Source organism: Gymnoscopelus braueri (assembly GCF_963280865.1).
Source record: "Gymnoscopelus braueri genome assembly, chromosome: 13".
NCBI lineage: Eukaryota > Metazoa > Chordata > Actinopteri > Myctophiformes > Myctophidae > Gymnoscopelus > Gymnoscopelus braueri.
In genome coordinates, this window is record NC_137615.1 from 26,173,531 (window position 1) to 26,196,483 (window position 22,953).

The window sequence follows — 22,953 nt, forward strand, 5'->3', positions numbered from 1 at the left end:
CCTGACGCACTATATGCCCTGGTTTTCACTTTTGGGCTTTTGTCTAGCCACTTAAACCCTACATACTTCATTGACCATGGTCCCACAGCGGTCTGTCCTTGGCCCCCTCCTTTTTTCCCCCTATACACCAAATCTCTTTGCCGAAAATAGCTGATCTACAAGCTGGGCATACTGTAGATGTGCTATTTTTACCAAATGTTCCCCTAGTATATGCCCAGAATAGGGATGTTAGGGTTCAAGTGGTTAACTCCCTCTATCTCCCTCATCAAATTCCTTTCCTCTAAAGCCATTATGTTGGGGCCCTTCATTATAGACTAGTTTTTCAGCTATCTAGGAATCATCCCTGATTTCCTCCAACGCTACACCCTTCCCTCCTGACACCCCCCACCGCCTCTTTCCCCTCCTCTTCTCAGACGTCAGACTCGATGCTGGAGAGTTTCTCGTACACATGGCCATTGCTTCCATTGAAGGGCCGTGGGGGCCCCACCCCCAGCATGGAGCCATGGTGGTTCATGCCGCCCAGACCTAGCTCCTTTGGGAAGCGGGTCACGTTAGACATCACCCCTGCCGTGGCTGACGCTGGCAGGTATGACGTCACGCCCATGGGGCCCCTGAAGTCACTTCGGCTGTCTTGGGCAACCTGCTGCTGCTGCTTTTTCATGTAGTATTGTTTGGCTCCGTGCATCAGACACTGGTCGTCGTCGAAGGTAGGTATAAAGGGGTTTTGGTTGACCCGGTCCGGGTAAAGAGATTTGGATAAGGAGAATCCCGATCCGCCCCCTCCTTCCATCAAGGATCTGTCTCTGTCCCTTATGTCTCTCTCCCCGATGGAGCGACGGTGGAGTCCCTCACCGCCTCTGAACAGGCCGAATGGCGAGCCGGCTCCTTTCCGGCTTTCGCCTCCGTAGAACAGCGGGTCCCTGTCTCTCTCCCTGTCTCTCTCCGAGCCCCCGTGGCGCTCGAAAATGTGTGCGAAGGGGCTGGTGCCCTCCAAGTAACGCTCTTTCTCCTTCAAGCTAACGCTCCGAGGCGGAGGCAGCATCGCTCCCATACCTGTGCTGCTCATCCCCCCACCTCCGCCTCCTCCCAGACCCCCCATCAGGTTCGCCACCCCCCCTGACTCCTCTTTCTGGAGGTCGACAAACGCATCGTAGGAGTGCTGCCGCCGGAGCAGCTTGCCGCCGCTTTTTCTCCGCTGCTGGGCCTGAACCTGGGGGCCTCCCCCGCCTCCCCCCATCTGTTCCAAGAGGTGGTTGTTGTCCTCACTGATGTCGTAGAGGTTGCCTGTCTTTTTGCAGCCCTCGCAGCGCATGCAGGTGGCTGAGCTGGGGCGACTGCTCCCCCCGCCCCCAGAGGACACACAGCTAATACCACTGCCGCCGCTGTACCCCCCGCTGCCACCGGCACCTCCACCGCCGCCCCCGTGCATGGACATCTGCTTGCTCCCTCCTCCCCCGCTGGCCCGGCAGTTCCGACACTCCCACTCTCCCCCCGCCAGCCCGGCCCCGCCCGCAGTTTTCGACTCCGACTTCTTGGGTTTGCTCTTCAGGAAGTCGTCCACGGGAACCAGGGAGGTGCAGGTGCTCCCGCCTACTCCTCCTCCTCCTCCTCCTCCCACTCCTCCTCCGGGGCCGTCCGTCAAGTCCACGTGCTCCCACTGAGGCACTCCCTCTTTGGGCCGGAACTGGTCCAAATAGAAATCCCTGACGCTTTCCTTGTCTCTGAACATGTAGGAGTTGCCACCGTTGTTCCCTCCTCCTCTCTTTCGCTCAGCTGGCAGTAGCGGCGGGGAGGCAGAGCGATGGCCATGATAGTGGTGGTGGCTGATGTGGTAGGGCTTCCTCCTGTAGCCCAGCTCGATCTCATCCAGCTCCCGTCTGGATTTGGCAGAGGCTGGCCTCTTCTTCAGGCTGTCGCGGTATTGCTTGCGCTTCTTGGCGTTGCCCTCCAAGTTACCATAGGTCACTGTGTGTGTGGAAATGTCCGACACGTCCGAGCGTATGGTCCCAGTTTCGTCCCCTCTCCCCCCATAGTAGCCTTGGCCGGGGATGTAGCCTGAACTAGAGGCACCTCCTTTGAAGGAGAACTTCCCGTAGAGGTCAGGTAGGCCTCCCTTGAAGCCCTGACTGGGGGGCGGAGTCTGTCCGGACAGCAGGTCAAACTTGCTCATATTCCTGTGGGTCAGTGCTGAGCGGGGCTGGGTGGTGAAGATAGGAGCCACCCCTCCACCCAGGCTATCACAGTCAAACATGCCGCCCTCCAAAGAACTACCACTGCCCAGACTATGGGGCCTGTTGGGTGAAGGCCCACTGAGCCCCAGTGCTGATCCAGTGTGGTGGTGCAGGTAGTGGTCCTGGTACAGATTGCTGTCCTTTAGGTGCAGGTTGCCAAACGTCCTCTCCACCTCACTGATGTAGTCACTGAACATGTTGTCGTCTGGGAGGTACGGAGGCTTGCAGTCTGAGTGGCCTGCCAGGCTGCGTCTGTGTTCAGAGATGTCGTAGACGGACGACTCGCGGCGGATGAAGTCCAGGGCGCTGTGCGGCGAGCCGTTGACACCGGACAGGGACGCCATGTTTTTGGCGGTGCGCAGGAGACGCAGGATGTTGGAGTGGGTGTTGTTCATGGTGGCCGATGGGGAGTTGAGAGCCGAGCTGCTCTTCTCTTCGATCTGCACGCCGTGGATGCAGCTCCAGATGCCCTGTGGAAGAGAGAGTGGAGGAGATTAAAAGAGGGAAACGGTAGCAGAGAAACTCATTTATTTTGTTAAAGCACTCTGTAATGAATGCGTTGATACTGTTCTCTGCCAAGGGGCACTGGGCAGTTCCCAGGTGTGAATGTGTCACTGTACGGTATGAATGTGAAGCAGGGTACTACTGTAGCTCAACCAACCTTTTTCTGAATGGAAAAGATTTTATTCAAATTACATGCAATCGATGTATGATTGTAACATAACTGGATCTAAGTATTTCAAATGAATAGACATGAAAAATACGTATCACTATTGCCTTTATTTTTTATTAAAAAAGGGTTCATCTAGCTAGAAAAAATATAATTTTGCGCTATGGGCAGATAAGAGCACCACCTGGGAGAATGTAATAGGCTTTCCTCTTATGCTGATGCAGTTAATTACTAGCTCCATCCATAAATAGTAAGTAGAATTATAGATACTTTTATAACATAAATTAGATGTTACAGTATGAAAGAGGAGGAGGAAGAGAGAGAGAGGGTGAGGTCATGGAGAGATGGACTCAGAGAGGAGGATAGGTGGAAGATTGATAAAAGCAGACAAGGCCGTAAAACCCTAGAGTCCCATCGATCAATACCTTTAATCAATGTGATTAGAATTCAGCTGAACAATACCCCTCTGGGCAGTTATTAAACACCTAGGCCTCCACTACCCCTGACCATCACCTGCCGCATCACACTCCCTCGCTTTAGGGCTTCACAATGAAGGCCCGCACAGGGGAGCCCAAGGCCCGGCAGGCCAGTGACAGAAAGACAAACTGCACCATTTGCATTCAGTGATGTACGATACGATAGTCAGATAAAAATGGATAGAGAGAGGGGAGAGAGAGAGAGAGAGAGAGAGAGAGAGAGAGAGAGAGAGAGAGAGAGAGAGAGAGAGAGAGAGAGAGAGAGAGAGAGAGAGAGACAAAGCATAACAGATGGGGGACAGTAGGGGATGAGATCGATCCCGACCAATGATTTTACAAGGTTTTTTCTTCCTTCTGGAGGACTGAAGACAGTTGGATATAATGGGAGCTTTGATTGCTATTAAAGGACAGAGTTTAGCTGACCTCTGACCTGCCTGGTTGCATTTGAGCTCTACAAAAGGGGTCATGGATCAGAGGCTCTCAACCACTCCATCTTCTTCAGTTTTTTGGGTGATGATGTTGTGGCGCTCTCTCCTCTCGTCCTCATTTGGTCCACTGCTTCAAACCTTTGACCTCATCCTCACCATGCAGCTAATTATGAACACGGAACATCAGAGAGAGGTTTTAATCTGTCTCTGTCTCTAGTGCCTCCCACCTCACCGCCTGGTTTACTTTATGTCATTATGTCTCCCTCTGTCAATCACTGCCCTTCCTTTTTCTGTTGCTTGTCTCCATCTTGTACTGTGCTGACTAGGCTTCACCTTAATTCTGACGTTGTCTTTTACCTGTTGGTTTGAATGAACAACCATTAACCACTTAAATCCTCTATACGTAGCAAATTTATACTTAGGTCGGCTGGCTCTGTACTTCCTCTGCTCTTTTGCCCTTCAACACCAAATCTCTTTGCTGAAAATAGCTGGTCTACAAGCTCACAATACTTATAGATCAGCTATTTTTCGGTGAATGTTCCCCCCAGAATAGGGATGTTAGGGTTCAAGTGGTTAATGCTATTATAATAGGAAATGGTGACATATCATCACCATATTAAAAGTATAGATGAATTGTGTTCACAAACACCTATGGGATACCCCATGGCACTTCTAGCTAAGGATACCATGCAGCGTATCCTTATATGGAACAAACGTATCACAGAGGCCCCCGTGGATTGATTACATGCTCATGCACAGCAGCAGCACAGCATTGGAAGGAATAGTAATGTCTGTTACATGTCCGTTATATCCATTCTTTTCTATGATGATGACGTAGTGTAGCAGAGTAGCCCTGCATGAAGTTTATTATCTTCCTTGGCCCGGGGGGATTCCACTTTGGATGAGCAGTAGCTGTTTAGTTTCTCATATGGGAAAGACCGGCGCTTGAATCCAAGTGATTACAATAACATGGCTGGGATGTTTACATATTTATAAACGAGTTCTGTTCCTAAGCCATCCACGCCAGGTTTCCATGCGTACACCCTCGTTCAAAATACTCCCAGGAATAGTTACGTAATATACTAATGATTCTACTACACTGGTAAAAGGCAAGCTGATAAAAAAAAAACATGTTATACCTTTCTTGCTGTAATGTGTATGTATGAGTGTATATAAGGGTGAACAGCGAAGAAGAGCCTGTGTTGCTCATAACGTCACTCACTTTTTGGTGCATTAAATCATGTGATGGGAGCCCTGCAGTGTGTGGACTGTTTATTCATTCCAGCGGAGCATGCTGCCTGTACATTACTGTACGTGTAGCACGGTGTACAGGGCGCTAAACTCCAATGAATAGAAGCATTACGTAACAGGATAAAAAGAGGAGGCAGTGATTAAGCCTCTAATACATTTACTGTTCTAAAGTCATTAGAGGCCTTTTAAATCAATGTAATTAATTTGTTTCAGTGTTGCAGGTGGGCCCTGGAGAAGAAGGTAGCTAGGGGAGGACCGCTCACACAGCCCCTGAGCCCCTGGCAGGCGGGAGGGAGCGCTAACCGACCGTGAAGCCATGACCGGAGCCACGTGACTCATGCCATCCGTGACAGATTTCTCATTTTTTTTACACTGCTGGGCTTAAATGTTAATTGTAGCAATAATAATAAAGTTTATTGGATTATGGCGTGGAATAAAAAAAGCAGAATCAATCTGAGTGGCAGAGCAAGAGGAGAAATTACAAAAGGACAGAAGAGACCAACAGCGATGGTGGGAAAAACATTCAAATGAACGTGGAGGAGTATTATGATGCCAAGGATTGAGGAAAGATAAATTATAATAAACTGTAATTTCCACCATTGTTGTTTCATTATGCCCCATTCTGTGCCAGGAATACAAATCAACGCACTCATTGACTATTTCAATAAATTATCGTCTAGCTGCATTTGTGGGTATCCTATCCACGATTCACATTGTTACATTGTCAAAAAGACAGAGGTAATTTCTGTAAATGAGAGCAATCAGTGAACATTATACAAAAGCATAATCGGCTCAGATCCAGTTCTCATGCAAATGGTAACGAGATAATAATCAATTAGAAATCAACTGTATTTTTTTCATGTGCAACTCGCACTCGCTTTAGCCACAGACAGACACGTGCGCACGCACGCGCGTACACACACACGCACGCGCGTGTGTGCGCAAACACACACACACACGCACGCGTCAAATCAACACTGCCTCGCTAAATTAACGCCACACAAAATAATCAAAGTTGGGCACTGAGGCGTAATATTAGAGTTGAGAAAAGGAAAAAAAGGAACTACAGATTTTTCTTTTTCTGTACTTCTGATTTCTTGGCACAAACAGCCATGACGCCACAGCTGCATTTCAAATGGGAATGAGGGAGGCAGTAGCAGTGTGTGTGGCTGTGCGCTGTAAATTAGCCACGTGGTTTAGCCCTGCAGCGCCTCACCTTCAGAGGCACACAGTGAATTACATCGGAGTCACGTCAAAACAATTGGAATGTAAATAAAACACCTCGAGGGGTGACTTTGGTCTCCCGGGATCCAGTAATCTACCCCTCCGTTTCTGGGGGCCGATTCACTCATTGAGTGAAATATCGATTTCAGCTCAACATTTTGTAAATATTTTGCCTTGTTTTTGTCATCGCAGGGGCCTGGGCATAAAAACTAAAGGAGAAAGCCCATGTTGTGCTCCTGACTGCAGTGCATGCGAGGATTTGATTTCAATCGGCGGCCTGAGACGCAGATCCATCACTAATTTATGCTTCTATGGTGTCTAAGCCCTTTGAGTTCTCTTTACGGACTGAAGCCTTCTTTCCAGGAAACTAAAGTTGATGGTGTGGGATAAAGGACAGAGGGTGACTTTACAGACAGGGAGGTGTAAATTACATAAAACTGATACTTTGAATTGTAATCTCATAGGATGCTTTGTTATCTCCGCCAGGCCGTAGGCTGGATTATGTTTTTGCCCCCTGTCTCTCTGTGAGCTAATCTTGCAAACAACTACTAGACCAATCATTGACATATTTCTCATGCTGCAAGTATGCCAAGGAAGTCACTCCCCGCATATTTCAAATCAGCCTCGCGGTGATGCTATTCCAGCCCATTTCATGTTTTCTTGAACTGTAGATTGTAGACTCAAACAATGCTGTTATCTTAGGCATCAACAGCTTTATCTTCCAAAATTACAACTACTAATCAGAAAACAAATTAGGCTATCAACAATAAAGTTGATTCTGATCAACACATACAGTATAAGCCTATGCCTAGTACAGTTGACGCCATGCCTCGTTTCATCCCTGCAATGTCACATTCCGCCACTTACACAGCCCTGGGTAGGCCACCCAGCCTGGCGGAGATATGTGTTCTGCCCCTCAGTCTGGTTTATTCAAATGCTAGGGTTGACACTACAACTACTACACAGTAAAATCCAGAGTGTAAAAATGTACAGTTAAAGAGTAAAAATACATTGATGAGGAAACACTCACCAGGGTACTGGATGGCAAAAACAATAATTTACTTGCTCTATTACTTGCTCTATTCCCAGCATTCATATTTATTTCAGTGTGTGTCTAAACACCAATACATTTATCCTGTATACTGTTTTGTTTTATATATTTTTTCTTTTTAAATCTCTCCATTTTGTGTATAATTATAGTTACAAATAAATATTGTGATGTGCATATGAAATAATATCTCCCTTAACCCCTCCCAACCACTACTACTCAACAAGTTAAACCACTTTCAACCTGGCATCTCTATTTTGGGCATATCATTATTTACGAAATATTTTAAAATTCTCCAAAAATGTTAAAGACATGTTTTATTAAAATAGCAAAAGCTCACAATGATGCAATACATTGTGAGCTTATAGAGCTTGTAGAGTAACAACAAGTATAACAGTAATGACAATAATAGTAAAGGAAACAAAAGGAAACAAATCTACGTCAATATTTTAAATCTTGTTAGGGAGCAGTTTGACACAATATAGGACCTCAGTAATCCATCTAACATACTGTAGAAGGAGAGGCATGTTTCCACGTGAGTTGCATAAGAGTGTATCTATCTAGTAGTGAAGGTCCTTTACATACGTAGCCGTAGGTACTGTTTATTTGGCTCAGTTGGAATTCCAAAAATTGCTGTAAGACGTTTAGGATCAATTGTTAGACAGAAAGACTGATAAGATTAAAATATTTTAGCACAGTATTATATATCATATATATATATACATATATATATATATATATATATATATATATATTTAGCTTGGGACACGGCCACAGCATGTGGATAAGAATCTTCAAAGGACTCCTCATCTATCTATTTAATAGAGATGAGCGGTCATGCATGTAATAGATTCTATTATTGTTCACTACATGCATCACTTACGTTGGAGTAAACCTCCGGCAACCTAGCATTTGTGTCGCATGCTAGATTTTGTGGAGATTTTGCATTACAGAAGTCTGTGCCTCATACCTACAGTATACGGTAGAACATTGGTTCTCAACCCCAGGTTGAGAACCCCCCCAGGGGTCCTTGGGGGGGTTCCAGGGGGTCCCCAGCAAAAGTAGTTAATAGCATCACCATCATTTTAACCAATAGCAGATCTACAAGCTTGTACATCTACTATTTTTGAACATATTTAGCAAAATATCAAAAAATATCAAGCATTTTGAATAATTTTGAATTTCTTTCATTATTAATCTTCTCTTCTGGGGGTCCCTGGCACAAAACATTTTCAGATGAGGGTCCGCGGCCATATATATATATCAATTTGGGGGTCCTTGGCATGAAAATGTTTGAGAACCACTGCGGTAGAAGATTGAACAGAGTCTAATATACTGTATGGTCCCAGTGCTCATCAGAGCATTGGGACCTAGACTTAGGCCCTAGGGCTGTGTCCATCATAATCAGTTGGTTTTCTGGAATTGTTTATATACAGTATTTACAGTACAGTCTATATCATATGTCACATGAAGATACAAAAAGGGGTCTTGTCAGGCTTATAATCCTACAACTGAAGAGTACTGTATCTTTCAGAAGTACCACATCTGGGTACAGTTCTTGCATATAATTCATATTTCCTAGACAATAGATAAACAAATTCCATTAGTTTGAACCTCCCAGGCATGCCAGATGGACGGTGTTCAAAGGAATTTCTGGCTATTTGTCTAAAACGTCATTAAGCACAGACAGGCAGAGGAAAATGACTTTCAACTGGATTGTTTAACCTCTGACACAACTGTCATACGGAATGTGACCATTTCCACCAATCTGGTACTCCAGTCAGTTTTACAGTTTAAAATAAACACATACTAGTAATCCTGACTAAGAACTGCTGGTATAGAACTAAACCACACATTGAACAGTGAGGTGTATGAATATTGGGTGGCCGTAGCTTGTGAGTAGAGAGGCTGTCTGGTAATCAGAAGGTAACCGGGTTCGCCTTCCGGCCCCCGGACTATGTGTCAAAGTGTCCCTGTGCAAGACACTTAACCCCTAACTGCTCCCCCTGAACGCTCATCATTTAACCATCTGAGCAGCCTTCAGCTGGGTGAAGCTGAAACTGAATTTCCCCTGCGGGATTAACAAGGTCTACAAATCAAAAAATCTAATAAAATATAAGCCAGCCTCATGACCTTCAAAACCCATTTAGAGCTGTTTTCTGGCACAGAATCATATAAGCGCAAACAACTTCCAGCACCTACACGGTTCCTTGCCTCCGTACCTCCCCTCTCCTCCCCCCTCCCTCCCCTCCCTGCCGCCCCCCACCATCCCCTCCCCTCCCCTGCCATCCCCTCCCCGCCTCACCCTGCTGATGGAGAAGAGCCATGCCGGCTGACCGGTGCAGACCCCCATGAAGCAGAAGCGCAGCTGCCAGTAGAACCAGTGTTCACAGATGAAGGTGATTAGAGACAGGGCCATGGCGGCTCCCAGCATGTAGAAGACACCCGCCATATTGTCCACGTCCAGCTGGCTGGACATCACCTCGTTCTTCTCGTGGTGGCAGATCCCCGTCAGCCACATCGCCTCGAACTCCTCCATGTCACCTGCATCAGGGAGGAGGTGGAGGGAGACGAGTGGAGAGTGGGTGGATCAGGGGAGGGGGAGATAAGGGGGGGGGGGGGTAATTGGGGGACACGAGAGGCGACGAAGGGGTGGAAAGAGCGAGCAGACGGTGAGGAAAGAAAGAAGAATGGAAAGGGAGGGATGGGGGTGAGGAGGTAATGAAGAAGAAAGGAAAATGGACAGAGGAGAAAAGGAAGAAATGAAAGGGGCGAATGACAAAAAGAGAAGGATAGAGAGGAAAGCAGAGTGAGTTCAAAGCAAACGATGACGATGGGGAGATGGGAAGAAGAGAGTTGAGAATGGATGTATGTGTGTGCGGGGGGGGGCATGGTGTGTTTTTTTGTCCATAATTGAACGGGGGATTGAAATAAAAATGAGGGTGTGGGGGGGGGGGGGTTACGGAACGCAAAAAGATAAAGGAGGAAGGAAGGAGCATGATGTAACAACAGGACAGGGTGTTGGAGGGACACGAGGGAAGAAGTGAATGATGCAACCGAAGAAGAGAAGAGAGAGAGAGAGAGAGAGATAGGAGGCGATAATGGGTGGTTGGGGGTGGGGGGGGGAGGTGCAGAAAGAATGACAGAATTCGGAAGTTATGTGCACTGCTCTGGATGTCACGGGACATTTCACAGCAGAGGGGACAAACAATTAAAAGCAAGTAAGGCGTGAGAGTGGCCGGTTGCATATTAATTGCACATGGTTCACTCTTCAGATGCATGAGAAAACACTCACTTTAGCACACACACTTGTGTGTGTGTGTGTGTGTGTGTGTGTGTGTGTGTGTGTGTGTGTGTGTGTGTGTGTGTGTGTGTGCCTGTGTGAAGATAAGTAGGTGCTTACGCTACAGTATGCAAATGCTTTGGTGCCAATATATGGTATGTAGCCTACTGTATACGTGTGTGAGTACATTATGCATGTGTGCATGTGTTTACGTGTGAATTTGTATGCATAGTTGCATACATGCATGTGTATGTGTGCACAGAATGTGTGTGTGATTAGGATATGCGTGTTGATGAACGGTGGACGGTGTGTGTGTGTGTGTGTGTGTGTGTGTGTGTGTGTGTGTGTGTGTGTGTGTGTGTGTGTGTGTGTGTGTGTGTGTGTGTGTGTGTGTGTGTGTGTGTGTGTGTGTGTGTGTGTGTTCCTATTTGTGTTCCCATGTGTCTGAGACCGGTCTCTGAGCCTCTGGTCTCTTTGTGGGTCACCTTCTGTTTCATCAGTAGCCATTCTGTATCAAAGCAGACTGTGGCAGGTCAGGCATTTGGTTCATTAATCATACATTCACATGTCAGCACTGCTCTCATACTGGAGCCCCTCACCAAGAGCCTCCACAGCAGAGAGATGACGTGTACACACATGATGACATTAACATCTAAAACATTAACTTTGTCCTAGGACGGAGCATAAATTAAGCATGCCTAACGCTGCGAGTGGTTTGTCTGTGGCAGCAGCGTTTCATTGACTTCTACAGCCAGGGACCCAGACGTCCAGCTTCGTCTGCAACAAAATCAGTAACTCCTGTCATGTGAGGACCCACCAGAAGCTGGCTGCTGTCTGTTTCAAGGTCCTGACGTTTGACACACACCAGTTCAAGGTGAGAGGCCTCTATCCTCACCCTGTCCTATAAATGGCCACTTGGCCACTTGACAACTTGGGCAACATACAGTAGAGTGTTAGTCCGGAGCAACGGAGCAACAGAGTCGTTAATTACTGTTCAAATACATTAAATATACATGAGGAGTGATTTTGATAGAGTATATTTACCAAGCGATGTTACTCTGGAGACTACAGAAGTGTCTGACTTACACCAACTCACACCAACTAGTTCAATGCATGGGCCATCTTTATGTTTCAGTGAAGCTACATGTAGTTTGCATGGCTCATAGCTTTCAGTTTCATAGGTTAAAATTCAATGCATAACCTTTGTGTATTTGTGAAGTCATCCTTTCTCTCCCCTCCGACTTGCCTGTCAATTTCTACTATGAAAATATATTTTATAGTACCCAAAAATGGGGTGTTGCTTAACCGCCCAAAAGAAAACACAAACAAATAGTGAAAATAGCAGATCTACAAGCCCACAAAGCCTTGCATTGCAACACATTGTGAGCCAGTAGATAGGCTATTTTCGAATTATTTTCAATAGGGCTTGCAGTAAGTGGTTAAGACCAATATGTATACCTTAGGAGCCACATGCATCCCTGCTAATCAAGGAGTGAATCAGTCCTCACACCAATCTGCAATCTGCCTATTATGATTATAAAATATCTTGTGTGTGAACATTGCGTCTGAAGGTGGCGCTAGAGGAAAGCCCATGGGGTCACGTATACAGTATCAATGGGGTTCATCCTCTGCGGAGCCGCATATTCCATGGCAATCCAACCGGTACTAGTATGTTGTTCGTGACCAGTGATGGACGGATGAACAGGCTGACATCGCCATCCTTAGTGCCCCGCCAAAGTGGGGTTAAAAAAAAAGGATCTACTATTTGAAAGTGTTATTCAACTTTTCTATATTTCCTTCCCAATAATGCATAATTTATACTCCATTGTTGGACAGTGTCGCTTGCCAAAATTAGACGACCATGTACAGTACAATTTTGGCTTTTTTGGCGGGCGACACCATCGTACGACAAAGTATAAATCAGGCCTCAGACTGTTCAGCCCCTCTGCCCAGCCTCCATATCAGGCCTCCATGTGAGTTCACCAGGCCCTCCATATCAGGCCACCAGGCCCTCCATGTGAGTCCACCAGGCCCTCCATGTGAGTCCACCAGGCCCTCCATGTGAGTCCACCAGGCCCTCCATGTGAGTCCACCAGGCCCTCCATGTGAGTCCACCAGGCCCTCCATGTGAGTTCACCAGGCCCTCCATGTGAGTCCACCAGGCCCTCCATGTGAGTCCACCAGGCCCTCCATGTGAATCCTATCCCTTTCTAGGCCGCGAACAGCCCTCTTGCATGTTGTTGAAGGCAAGGGGCCGGGGGGGGCGGGGCTCTTTCCTCTACAATAGAAGAGTTAGGACGTCACATTCTAATACAACCCGAATACCAAATTTGAGCACCAGCCTCAGTGGCGCACCTCGCTAATCATTGGACTACCGATCCACTACCTCTGGGAGTCTGGTTTCGGCTCCCGCTTGGGACAATACTTTTTCAAACAACCGCAGACTATTTTTTTCGCCGATAAAGTATAGTTTTGGACCATGACGGAGGCTCGCCGACTCAGCAGACCTTGAGGCCGAGGAGTCGCGCCCGAGCGCCTCCAGGCGCGAGTGCCCGCGACGACCGGCCGATGGTCTGCTAGTCGACTAAGTGCCGTCCGAGTTATGTACCGATAGGCACAGAATCGTAAATAATATTGGTGGGGACTGCGTTTGCCCCAACTGCCACTCACTGCACTAACTTAGCCCGCCAGCCCCGCCCCCTTGTGCTCTCTCCCCACCCGCCAGCCCCGCCCCCCCCCGGCCCCTTGCCTTCAACAACATGCAAGAGGGCTGTTCGCTTCTAGGCCACCAGGAGGGGAGTGCGTATGGAGAGGCGGGGCAAAGTGACATTGAAATCCTGAGAGGGGCGAGAGAGGGGGACGGCCGCTTTGTACGTGTATCACTGCCCCGGTGCAGTGGCACAGGGGATGTTACCGCGCGCTGACCCATATTCAAACACACATACAGATATATGCACACACACACACACACACACACACACACACACACACACACACACACACACACACACACACACACACACACACACACACACACACACACACACACACACACACACACACACACACACACACACACACACACACACACCTGCACACCTGTGTACTCAACCTCATGTTCTCTCACTTAATACACACACTTTTGAAGGAGTGCTCAAGGGCTAAAGTTAGAAAGTAAACAACACATACTTTTGTTTTGATCAATAAGTTTGAGAGAGGTGCTCACTGCCTCTGGACCTTATTGACTATTGTATGTAGGCTGATACTGTAAAAACTAAAACTATACCTAAAGAGAACAGATTAGATTCTCTCTAATTCTCTCTAAACGCACGCACGCACGCACGCACGCAGGCAGGCAGGCACACAGGCACGCAGGCACACAGGCACGCAGGCACGCACACACACACACACAAACACACACACACGTTCCCCTCTCGCTTCCACATTTACCAAGTCTCACAAGGTTGACCCATATTCAGATTGTCACCGGCAAGCATGCACGCATAAGTACACACACGCACGCACGCACGCACGCACGCACACACACACACACACACACACACACACACACACACACACACACACACACACACACACACACACACACACACACACACACACACACACACACACACACACACACACACACAGAGAGGAGGGTGTAGAAATACACCAGGAGCCATACTGGCAGTCCTAACTGGGACACACTATACTGGGCCCTGGAGGGCCCTTGGTTCAGGATGCTCACAACACACTGGAGCATGCCCAAATAAACTAGTTACAACACACACACACACACACACACACACACACACACACACACACACACACACACACACACACACACACACACACACACACACACACAGTGCAAACCTACTCCCAATGTACTTCCAAAACCATTCTGAGCGGTCTTGTAAATCAAGCTGGGGCATTGCGAAATTAGACTCTTATAGTCGATAAACATAGCAAATAACCATTATCTGTGATGCGTTGACTTGTTTATGACAATGAATTTTTGATTTGAGACTTTATGAGTTAAAAAGATTGAGCATTTTCAACACGTTTCATTTCATCTCCCCCGCTCAGTCAGGGATTCATTAATGGTCCTACAAGAGATGGCAGCGAGCAAAGTGTGTTTCGCCAGAACAAGCCCCAGAGAGCCTGGACATTTTCCCATAAAAGCAGAGCGTGATCATAAAGTATACTGCCCCTGTGGTGGAGTTAACCCTTTAAGACCGGGGGACGCATCTGTGTAACCACTTTATCCATATTTTATACTTTTGGCTATTCAAAAATAGCAGATATACAAGCTCATAGCGCGGCACCGAGTGCCGCGCTATGAGCTTGTAGATCTGCTATTTTTTTTTTAAATCGTGTTTTTTTTTTTTGCAAATCTTTGAATATATATCTATAAAGCAATTGTTTTTTACTCAAATCTTTGCTTCTGGGGGTCCCTGGATTTTTTTTTGTTGAGATGGGGGTCCGCAGCCAAATACATATCGTTGTGGGGCTCCTTGACACTGACATTAATATTATAGCAACATAAGTGTTTCAGAAAACTGTTTTAAACTGATTTAGAAGACATTTGTAGAATCCCCAGAAGCAATGACATTTTAGCTAGAAATGCTCACTTTAAATATATATATATATATATATTCAAAGATTTGCACAACATTTTTCACGATTTTTCAAAAATAGCAGATCTACAAGCTCATAGCGCGGCACTCGGTGCCGCGCTATGAGCTTGTATATCTGCTATTTTTGAATAGCCCAACGAAATCTAAAAATGACACACAGATGCGTTCTCAGGTCTTAAAGAGTTAAATCTCAACGCGTATTCTCAGCAGTATTGTCTCACCTTCCGCCGTCTATACTTGATGGATGTCGGAGTGGGCTTACATTACACGACTTTCCAAACGAATTAGCAGGCCACCAAAATTGCAACCCCCAGACAAATGACTTGGCTCGAAGTGCCGTGAGAAAGGCTCTGAGAAGAAAAGGCAACAGCATTTTCTTCCTAATCTGCCAGCTCTCATCCTGGACAGACCAGGAGGGATGAAATTCTAGATCGGTCTTTGTTTCCAGCAGATCATGGTTACACAGATTTTATCTTTATCTATTTCACAGTTATTCATGTTAAGGACAGTTTGATCTTTGAATACCTCTGGTGTATTTTCTGAAAAGGAGCATGAATATTCCAAAGGACAAAGGGAGGAAATTAACATGTTGGGTTACACTTTACAATGACCATATACAGTATATACCCGTACTGTATGTACATGATGTTATTTATGGTTGTCAGGACCTTGCCGACATTTTGTTTTGGGTGTGTCTCTCCTTCGTGGATCAAAACGAAAAAGCAAACGCTGTGACAATGTAAATGATATGAACATGTTGCTGAACTCAAGAGATATAGACAAGATAGTCAGCAGGTGAGCTTGAACAAGGGCAGACGTGAATTGCACTCTGATTGGACATACTTGGAAGCACCGGGGTCCAGCAACGAGAAGTCACAAAAGCTCAGACGTAATGCTATCTTTTTTTTGTGTGAAGGAATAACATGTTCATGTTCTAATTATACTTGTCAGTACATAATAAGTTCATGGTTACACTAACAGCAATTTATTTAAAGAATAAACACTGTTCTTTGTGAATAAATAAGGCTACAGGTATGTGATAAACGAAAAATGTGCAGATCATAAGCATACTTTATATTCTATTAACCTATGGAAAAAAATTGTACACAAAAGCAAGTCACTGCATATTAACATTGCATCGTTAATGAACTAAACTAAACATAGCTTCTTGTGCTGGTCTTACCATCTCCAAAGAGCTGCAAGATGGCCAGGTCCACGTGTCTCTTCCAGACCGACTCCTTCTGGATGGCGATGCCATACCCCGTTGTGGCAAAGATGTAGCCGCTACCAATGGTCACCAACTTACAGCCCTCGTCCCTGCCAGCCATGTAGTTCAGCACAGCCGCGTCGTAGATGAAAGCATCCAGTTTGCTGACATGATAACGAGAGAAGAAACAGAGACAGAGAGAGAGAGAGAGAGAGAGAGAGATAGAGAGAGAGAGAGAGAGACAGAGAGAAAGAGAGAGAGATAATTAATTTGTGTGGAGGAGCCAGACACCACAGTTACGTTCCAATTAACCTGTTAAGTAGAACTACTAAGCTGCTGATAAGTGTAATAGACTTCCACTTACTTTGCCAACGGCTAGAGTTGGCACATAGTGCCGCACAGAGACATACTTGATGAAAAGTGAAGAAGCTCAGAGGAAAAGAAAAAAAAGGAGAGGGGAGAGGAATGGGAGCAAGTTTCGATAGTGAAAGATATTTCAGCCACTGAATGTTTGAATGAAGATAAGTGAAATAAGTGGACGAAAAACTGATATTGAAACTATATTATTACACAATATGTGCAATTTGAAAACTCACATTCAATCAGGTACACTATTAGTTGTGCTACAGTAACTAATAACCACTTTGTCATCTTTTTTGTCAACAGTCTGAATGTTTGCGTGCGTGTGCTATAAAAAGATGAAATAAGGAGATTCTGCCTGTCAGCGATGATATGAAATAAATGGGGGGGAGTGAGCTAAATGGTTTCAAATTGTTAATTTGTTTATTTCCTCTTCTAGAGACAACAGGCAGTTGTCATTGAACTGGAAACAACAATTTTGCTGGTCTTTCTTTGTGGTTTTCTGTCTATTTTCACCACAGTGACAGTGACCACTGGGTCTTCTTCTTCCTTCGGCTAATTCCCATCAGGGGTTTCCACAGCTGATCATCTGTTTCCATCTGCTTCTGTTCTCTGCATCTTCCTCAGTCATTCCAGCCACCTGCATGTCATCTCTCACCGCATCCATAAACGGCCTTCCTCTTCTCCTCGAGCCTGGCAGCTCCATCTTCAGAGTCCTTCTCCCAATGTACCCCTCATCCCTCCTCTGCACATGTCCAAACCATCTCAACTTCACCTCGCTTGTTTTATCCCAAACCTTCTAACCTGGGCTGATCCTCTAATGCAGGGGTTCTCAACGAGTGGTCCGGGGACCACCAGTGGTTCTTGAGGGGGTTCCAGGTGGTCCCCAGCTAAATGATGGAGAGTTGGTAACCAAATGGACCCTTAGAGATCTTTAACTCTTGAGTGTAAAATGAAACCTTACGGGTCCATTTGGTTTCATTTTACCCTCTCAAGAGTAAAATCATTGTTAAACATCTGCATTGCTTAATTAAAGATCAACAAAATAAGTCTTGGGTCTGAGAGGCTAAATCTCATAAAATAGTGGCCCGTGGCTCAAACGCAGAATATATAATGGATCTTGATATGAAAAGGGTTGAAAACCACTGCTCTAATGTAGTACTTTCTGATCTTGTCCCTGCTTGTCACTCCTAATGAGAATTGTAGCATCCTCAATTCTGCCACCTCCAGCTCCGCCTCCTGTCTTTTCGTCAGTGCCACCATTTCCAAGCCGTACAGCATGGCTGGTCTCACGACCGTCTTATACATCTCTCTTCTTCACCTCTCTTCCACACACCCCATTAGTGTGGATAGTTGACCCCAGGTACTATTTATACTCCTTCACCTTCGTCACCTCTATGCCTTGCATCCTCACTGTTCCACTGTCCTCATTCTCGATCACACACACACACACATGTTACTTACTCGCTGCTGACAGTGCCCACTGGGTGACGGAGATTATCGACACACTTATATCAGGCAGGCCCACACCGTGGAACTGCAAAGCATGCCTGCGACAGCGCACTTCGCCCATGACCAAGGCTTAGCTACTACAGCTTAGTACTCTGTCAATTGATCAATGGAATCAGTAGCGTTGGTGTTGCATTGAAACCCTGAATGCACACACACACACACACACGTCATGGTGCATGACTGAATGCCCTGCCCCTTGCATTACTGTATGTTGTGCATGACTGAACGAACGCCCTTCCATTATGTTGTGCAACTCCTTACCCGGCCTTGAGACTCCCCAGGGCATCATTGACGTTCCTCTGGTGGAATTTAACCATGTAGGAGTGCATCTCTGGGTAGTTGTTCCTGATGTTCCTCTCTGTGCTACCGTTGGGGACCGTGCCGAAGCGGAATGGGGGTGAGAATGCGTTGGGTCTTTGGAACTATGGACCGGACAGAGCGAGAGTCACAAAGTATATGTTTAATATGTTATGTTATATTTTATACATTATAAATTATTAGTACACAGGTATATGTGATAAAAGAGGACAACTTAACTGAAACACTAAAGAAAGCTAATCCATCCATCCATTTCCCTGTCCGTCCATCCCTCCATCCATCCATCCATCCATCCATCCATCCATCCATCCTTCCATCCATCCATCCTTCCATCCTTCCATCCTCCAGCCATCAACACCTACCTTCTTGTCTGAGAGACCAGTAACCTGGTCTACATACTCCTCCTGGATCATGAAGGCAGCCAGGTTAGCAGTGTAAGAGGCCAGGAAGATGACAGCGAAGAAGGCCCACACCGACACCATAATCTTACTGGTGGTTCCCTTAGGGTTCTGAACCGGCACAGAGTTGTTGAACACCAGACCCCACAGCAGCCAAATGGCCTTACCGATGGTGAATGATGGACCATGAGGCTCTGAGAGAAAAAAAACACACACACACACACACACACACACACACACACACACACACACACACACACACACACACACACACACACACACACACACACACACACACACACACACACACACACACACACACACACACACACACACACACAAAGTTAGCAAGATGTAGCAGGATAGTTTGTTCTGAAGAATGTTTCACAGCTGAGGACCTGGTTTGTTCCCAAACTAAAGAAGGGGGGATGTGTTTAATTATTTAAACTGTTTAATATTGTTGAAACATTATTGTTTTAAAAGCACTGTGGTTAAATTAACACTCTAGATTTTAACTATTAACTACTGTAGTAACTATTCAGTAGAAACTTGGCATGTGACTGGGATTATGGTCATTCTTTTTACAATGAAACTTGTGTTTTGGGTCTGAGGATAAGTGTCTGAAAGTGGTCTGACTCATTCCAGTCGTTATGCTGTGATTGGACTTTGAGTGTTTGTGTTGTATTGAGTGTGTGTCCGTGGCTCCGTGCGTTGCAAATCCGGCATCTCCGTGCAGATGGTAGAGCTTTTGTCCATGGGCGAAAACTCAATGGCATTGTCATGCCAAGCCAGCTTCCTTTGTGAAGTTAGCCAGAAAGTTAGCCAAATGAGCTGTATAACAAATGAGCAAATTTGCAGTCAGGCCACTGATAGATTATCACTCTAGAGCATCTGAGTCTAAACTTCAATCTGCAAACTCCCACGGCAAAAGGAGGAGAAAAAGAAAAGAAAGAGAGAGAGAGAGAGGGGAGGAAAAAAACTCTGCACAGAAGAGAACAGCACTTTAGGGATACGTACGCCTTCAACCAGAACATGATGAGGGATGAGAGGAAAGGGGAATAAAAGATAGCTGTTGTCTCTATATATAGACACATGGTGGGAAGACATTGATTTTGACTTTTTTTTTTATTCCTTATCTTTCCGCTAGAGGAGATATGATGGAGAACTAGCCCTTCGCCGCCAGAGCTGACATGTGATTTGTGAATATGGAAACTCTTAAAAAAAAAAAAGGAAAGTAAAAAAGTCTTAGTGAGGCATGTGTCAGCAGGATGAGAGGCTTCACCTGCAGTGGGAGCAAGGCCTGTGCAGGTGAGTCCGGAGAGCGGACTAGAGCAAGGGAGAGGGTGAGAATGAGGGCACGGGGTCAGGGAGGTTGTCTAGTCAACACACAGACGTGTTTGTGCGTGTGCGTGTGGTTTCACACTGCAACAGCATAAATTACAGCATTCTCACTGAAAACAGCATACTCTATATTGGCATGCTTTTTTATTTGTATGTAGATCCCTATTTAACCATTTAACCATATGAACCCTAGCATCCCTATTCTGGCATGTCTTAATAGGCATGAACATTTGGTGAAAATAGGCAAATATTCTTTGAAAATAGCATGACTACAAGCTCACAATGCATCACGTTGTGGCACGTTGTGAGCTTGTAGATCTGCTATTTTCGGCATAGATATTTGGTGTAGAGGGAAGAACGAGGCCGGGGGCCAAGTGCAGACCCTGGGGAACCCCGTAAACGAAGTATAGAGGGTTTAAGTGGTTAAACTGAGCAATATTATGATCTCTGTTCATCAACCGTCATGTTAGCTACGGGACCAGATCTTCTCTGCATGGTGCAGAAGCTCAAAGCCCCTGGAAAGGATGAGACTTTACCTGCTGTAAAGTCTCATTCTTTACACTACTTTGGTATTTTCTGGGAAGGGATCAGCCGACTGCTGGCAGGAAAGAGTGATAATACTGGAACATCTACCACTTATACAGTAACAAAGCCAAACATCCCACACAACGCGAACATATTATTTTTCCACAGGAAAAACAACTCAACTTCAGATTGCCTTCCCATCTGTCTGTTTGGTGTGTTCAGATGCGGAACAAAATAGAATAAGAGTGAGAGAGACAGAAGGGGGAGGAGACAAAAAAAAAGAAAACCAGGGGAGAACTCGTCTGTATCCATTTACATCTAAATCCTCGCATTATAAGTTATACCCCACAGGTACCCTTGTCTTTGTGTGCGTGTGTGTGTGTGTGTGTGTGTGTGTGTGTGTGTGTGTGTGTGTGTGCATGTGGGCGTGCGTGCGTGCGTGTGTGTGTGCGTGCGTGCGTGCACGTGCGTGCGTGTGCAGTTGTGGTCTCTCACCTCTGCCGTCAGCCAGACAGCGGTTGTAGCCCACAGGGCTGAGGTACTCGAATATAAACACAGCCATTGCTGACACTAGCAGGAGCATCACAAACATCATGATCCACACATCCGCACTGAAGGGCTCTGGAGGGGAGAGATGAAGGCAGTAGACAAGGGAGACAAAGGATTGGAGAGGAGAGAGATAAGTAAGTGGAAGGAGAGGAGAGGAGAGGGTCGTGGGAGAGAGTTAGGAAAGAATGCAAGAGTTGGTGAGAGTTAAGGTAAGAAAAAAAAGGGGGGAAAATAGAGCGAGGGTGGCAGAGATAGTGAGAAAGAAGAAGAGGGAGGGTGGGAGGGAGCAGCAGCGAGGAAATAAAAAGTGAGCAGAGAGTAAGAGAGGAGAGAGAGAGAGAGAGAGAGAGAGAGAGAGAGAGAGAGAGAGAGAGAGAGAGAGAGAGAGAAAGAGAAAGAGTCCAAGAGAGATATGCAAATGCAGTGTGCCAGATTGCGGAGAGGAGGAAGGAAGAGTCAGAGAGATGGAGTAGGAGTGAGAAATGTAAGAGGGCAAAGAGACAGAGAGATAGAGAGGGAGGGAGAATGGACAAATAGTTAGTCATAATATCATCCACTCTACTGTGCCTCCATAAGGTAGACCAGTACAACACAACGACTGTATACTGTACAGCGTGTTCTGATTCATCACTCATTCTGAATACTGTATGTGTGTGTGTGTGTGTCTGTGTGTGTGTGTGTGTGTGTGTGTGTGTGTGTGTGTGTGCGTGTGTGTGTGTGTGTGTGTGTGTGGGTGTGTGTGTGTGTGTGTGTGTGTGTGTGTGTGTGTGTGTGTGTGTGTGTGCGTGCGTGCGTGCGTGCGTGCGTGCGTGCGTGCGTGCGTGTGTGTGTGTGTGTGAGTGTGCAGTTAACTTTACACTAAACTCAGTAAAACTTTGAACACTATCAGAGTTAAATACCACTAGGAATTTTACTTTGGGGTGCTGGATAGAGAGTAAAAAAAAACAGTGAAGCTGGTGACCTGAGGTGAACTGTATAAATAAATAAAAACATCCAAACTCAGATTGAAAACATCTCTCAGTAGAAATTATGAAATGGTGGCTGTGTACAACTACCTCAGAAAGAACTTTGCTCAGGCAACCGCCCCCACCCCCCACCCCCACTACAACAATAAGTATGCTGACACTAAACCAACCAACCAACTTTTCTGTTTCCAAACAGTGCATCCATCTCCATTGAAGCAACATTTCACTTTCAATCTATTGTTTATTGCAAGTCAGTCACATCTATTATTGCAGGAGAAGATTTGATAATTAGTAAATAATTGGCTTATGGGAGGACCGGCAGACCTCTGATGTCACGCTCATGTCACCATGACTCAGCCATAACCATATAAGGAGTTCCCAATGCAGCCATGCCCAAATATGTGTGTTGTCTAACCTAAATGTGTTTTCATGGCATCAGGCGCAAACAACCCCTCTTTTGACCTCCCCCACCGGGAAACCTGGTCCGGGTCACGGCACCAATGTAACGTTTGAACCCGGGTCTCCTG

At 46.1% G+C, this 22,953-nt stretch overlaps 1 protein-coding gene across 1 annotated transcript in view; it reads right to left on the bottom strand.

The window, feature by feature from the left end:
• Nucleotides 1–409: 409 nt before the first annotated feature.
• The window catches only part of grin2ba (glutamate receptor, ionotropic, N-methyl D-aspartate 2B-a), a gene marked incomplete at its 3' end in the record, with an annotated part of 120,608 nt that continues 98,064 nt past the window's right edge, over nucleotides 410–22,953 (bottom strand). Inside the window, exons 9-14 of the mRNA XM_080446547.1 lie at nucleotides 21,408–21,533; nucleotides 19,011–19,240; nucleotides 18,592–18,752; nucleotides 16,435–16,622; nucleotides 9,634–9,872; nucleotides 410–2,701 (exon numbers count right to left, since the gene is read on the bottom strand). Coding sequence (XP_080302673.1) covers nucleotides 410–2,701; nucleotides 9,634–9,872; nucleotides 16,435–16,622; nucleotides 18,592–18,752; nucleotides 19,011–19,240; nucleotides 21,408–21,533 — 3,236 coding nt within the window. The remainder of the gene's footprint in view (nucleotides 2,702–9,633; nucleotides 9,873–16,434; nucleotides 16,623–18,591; nucleotides 18,753–19,010; nucleotides 19,241–21,407; nucleotides 21,534–22,953) is intronic.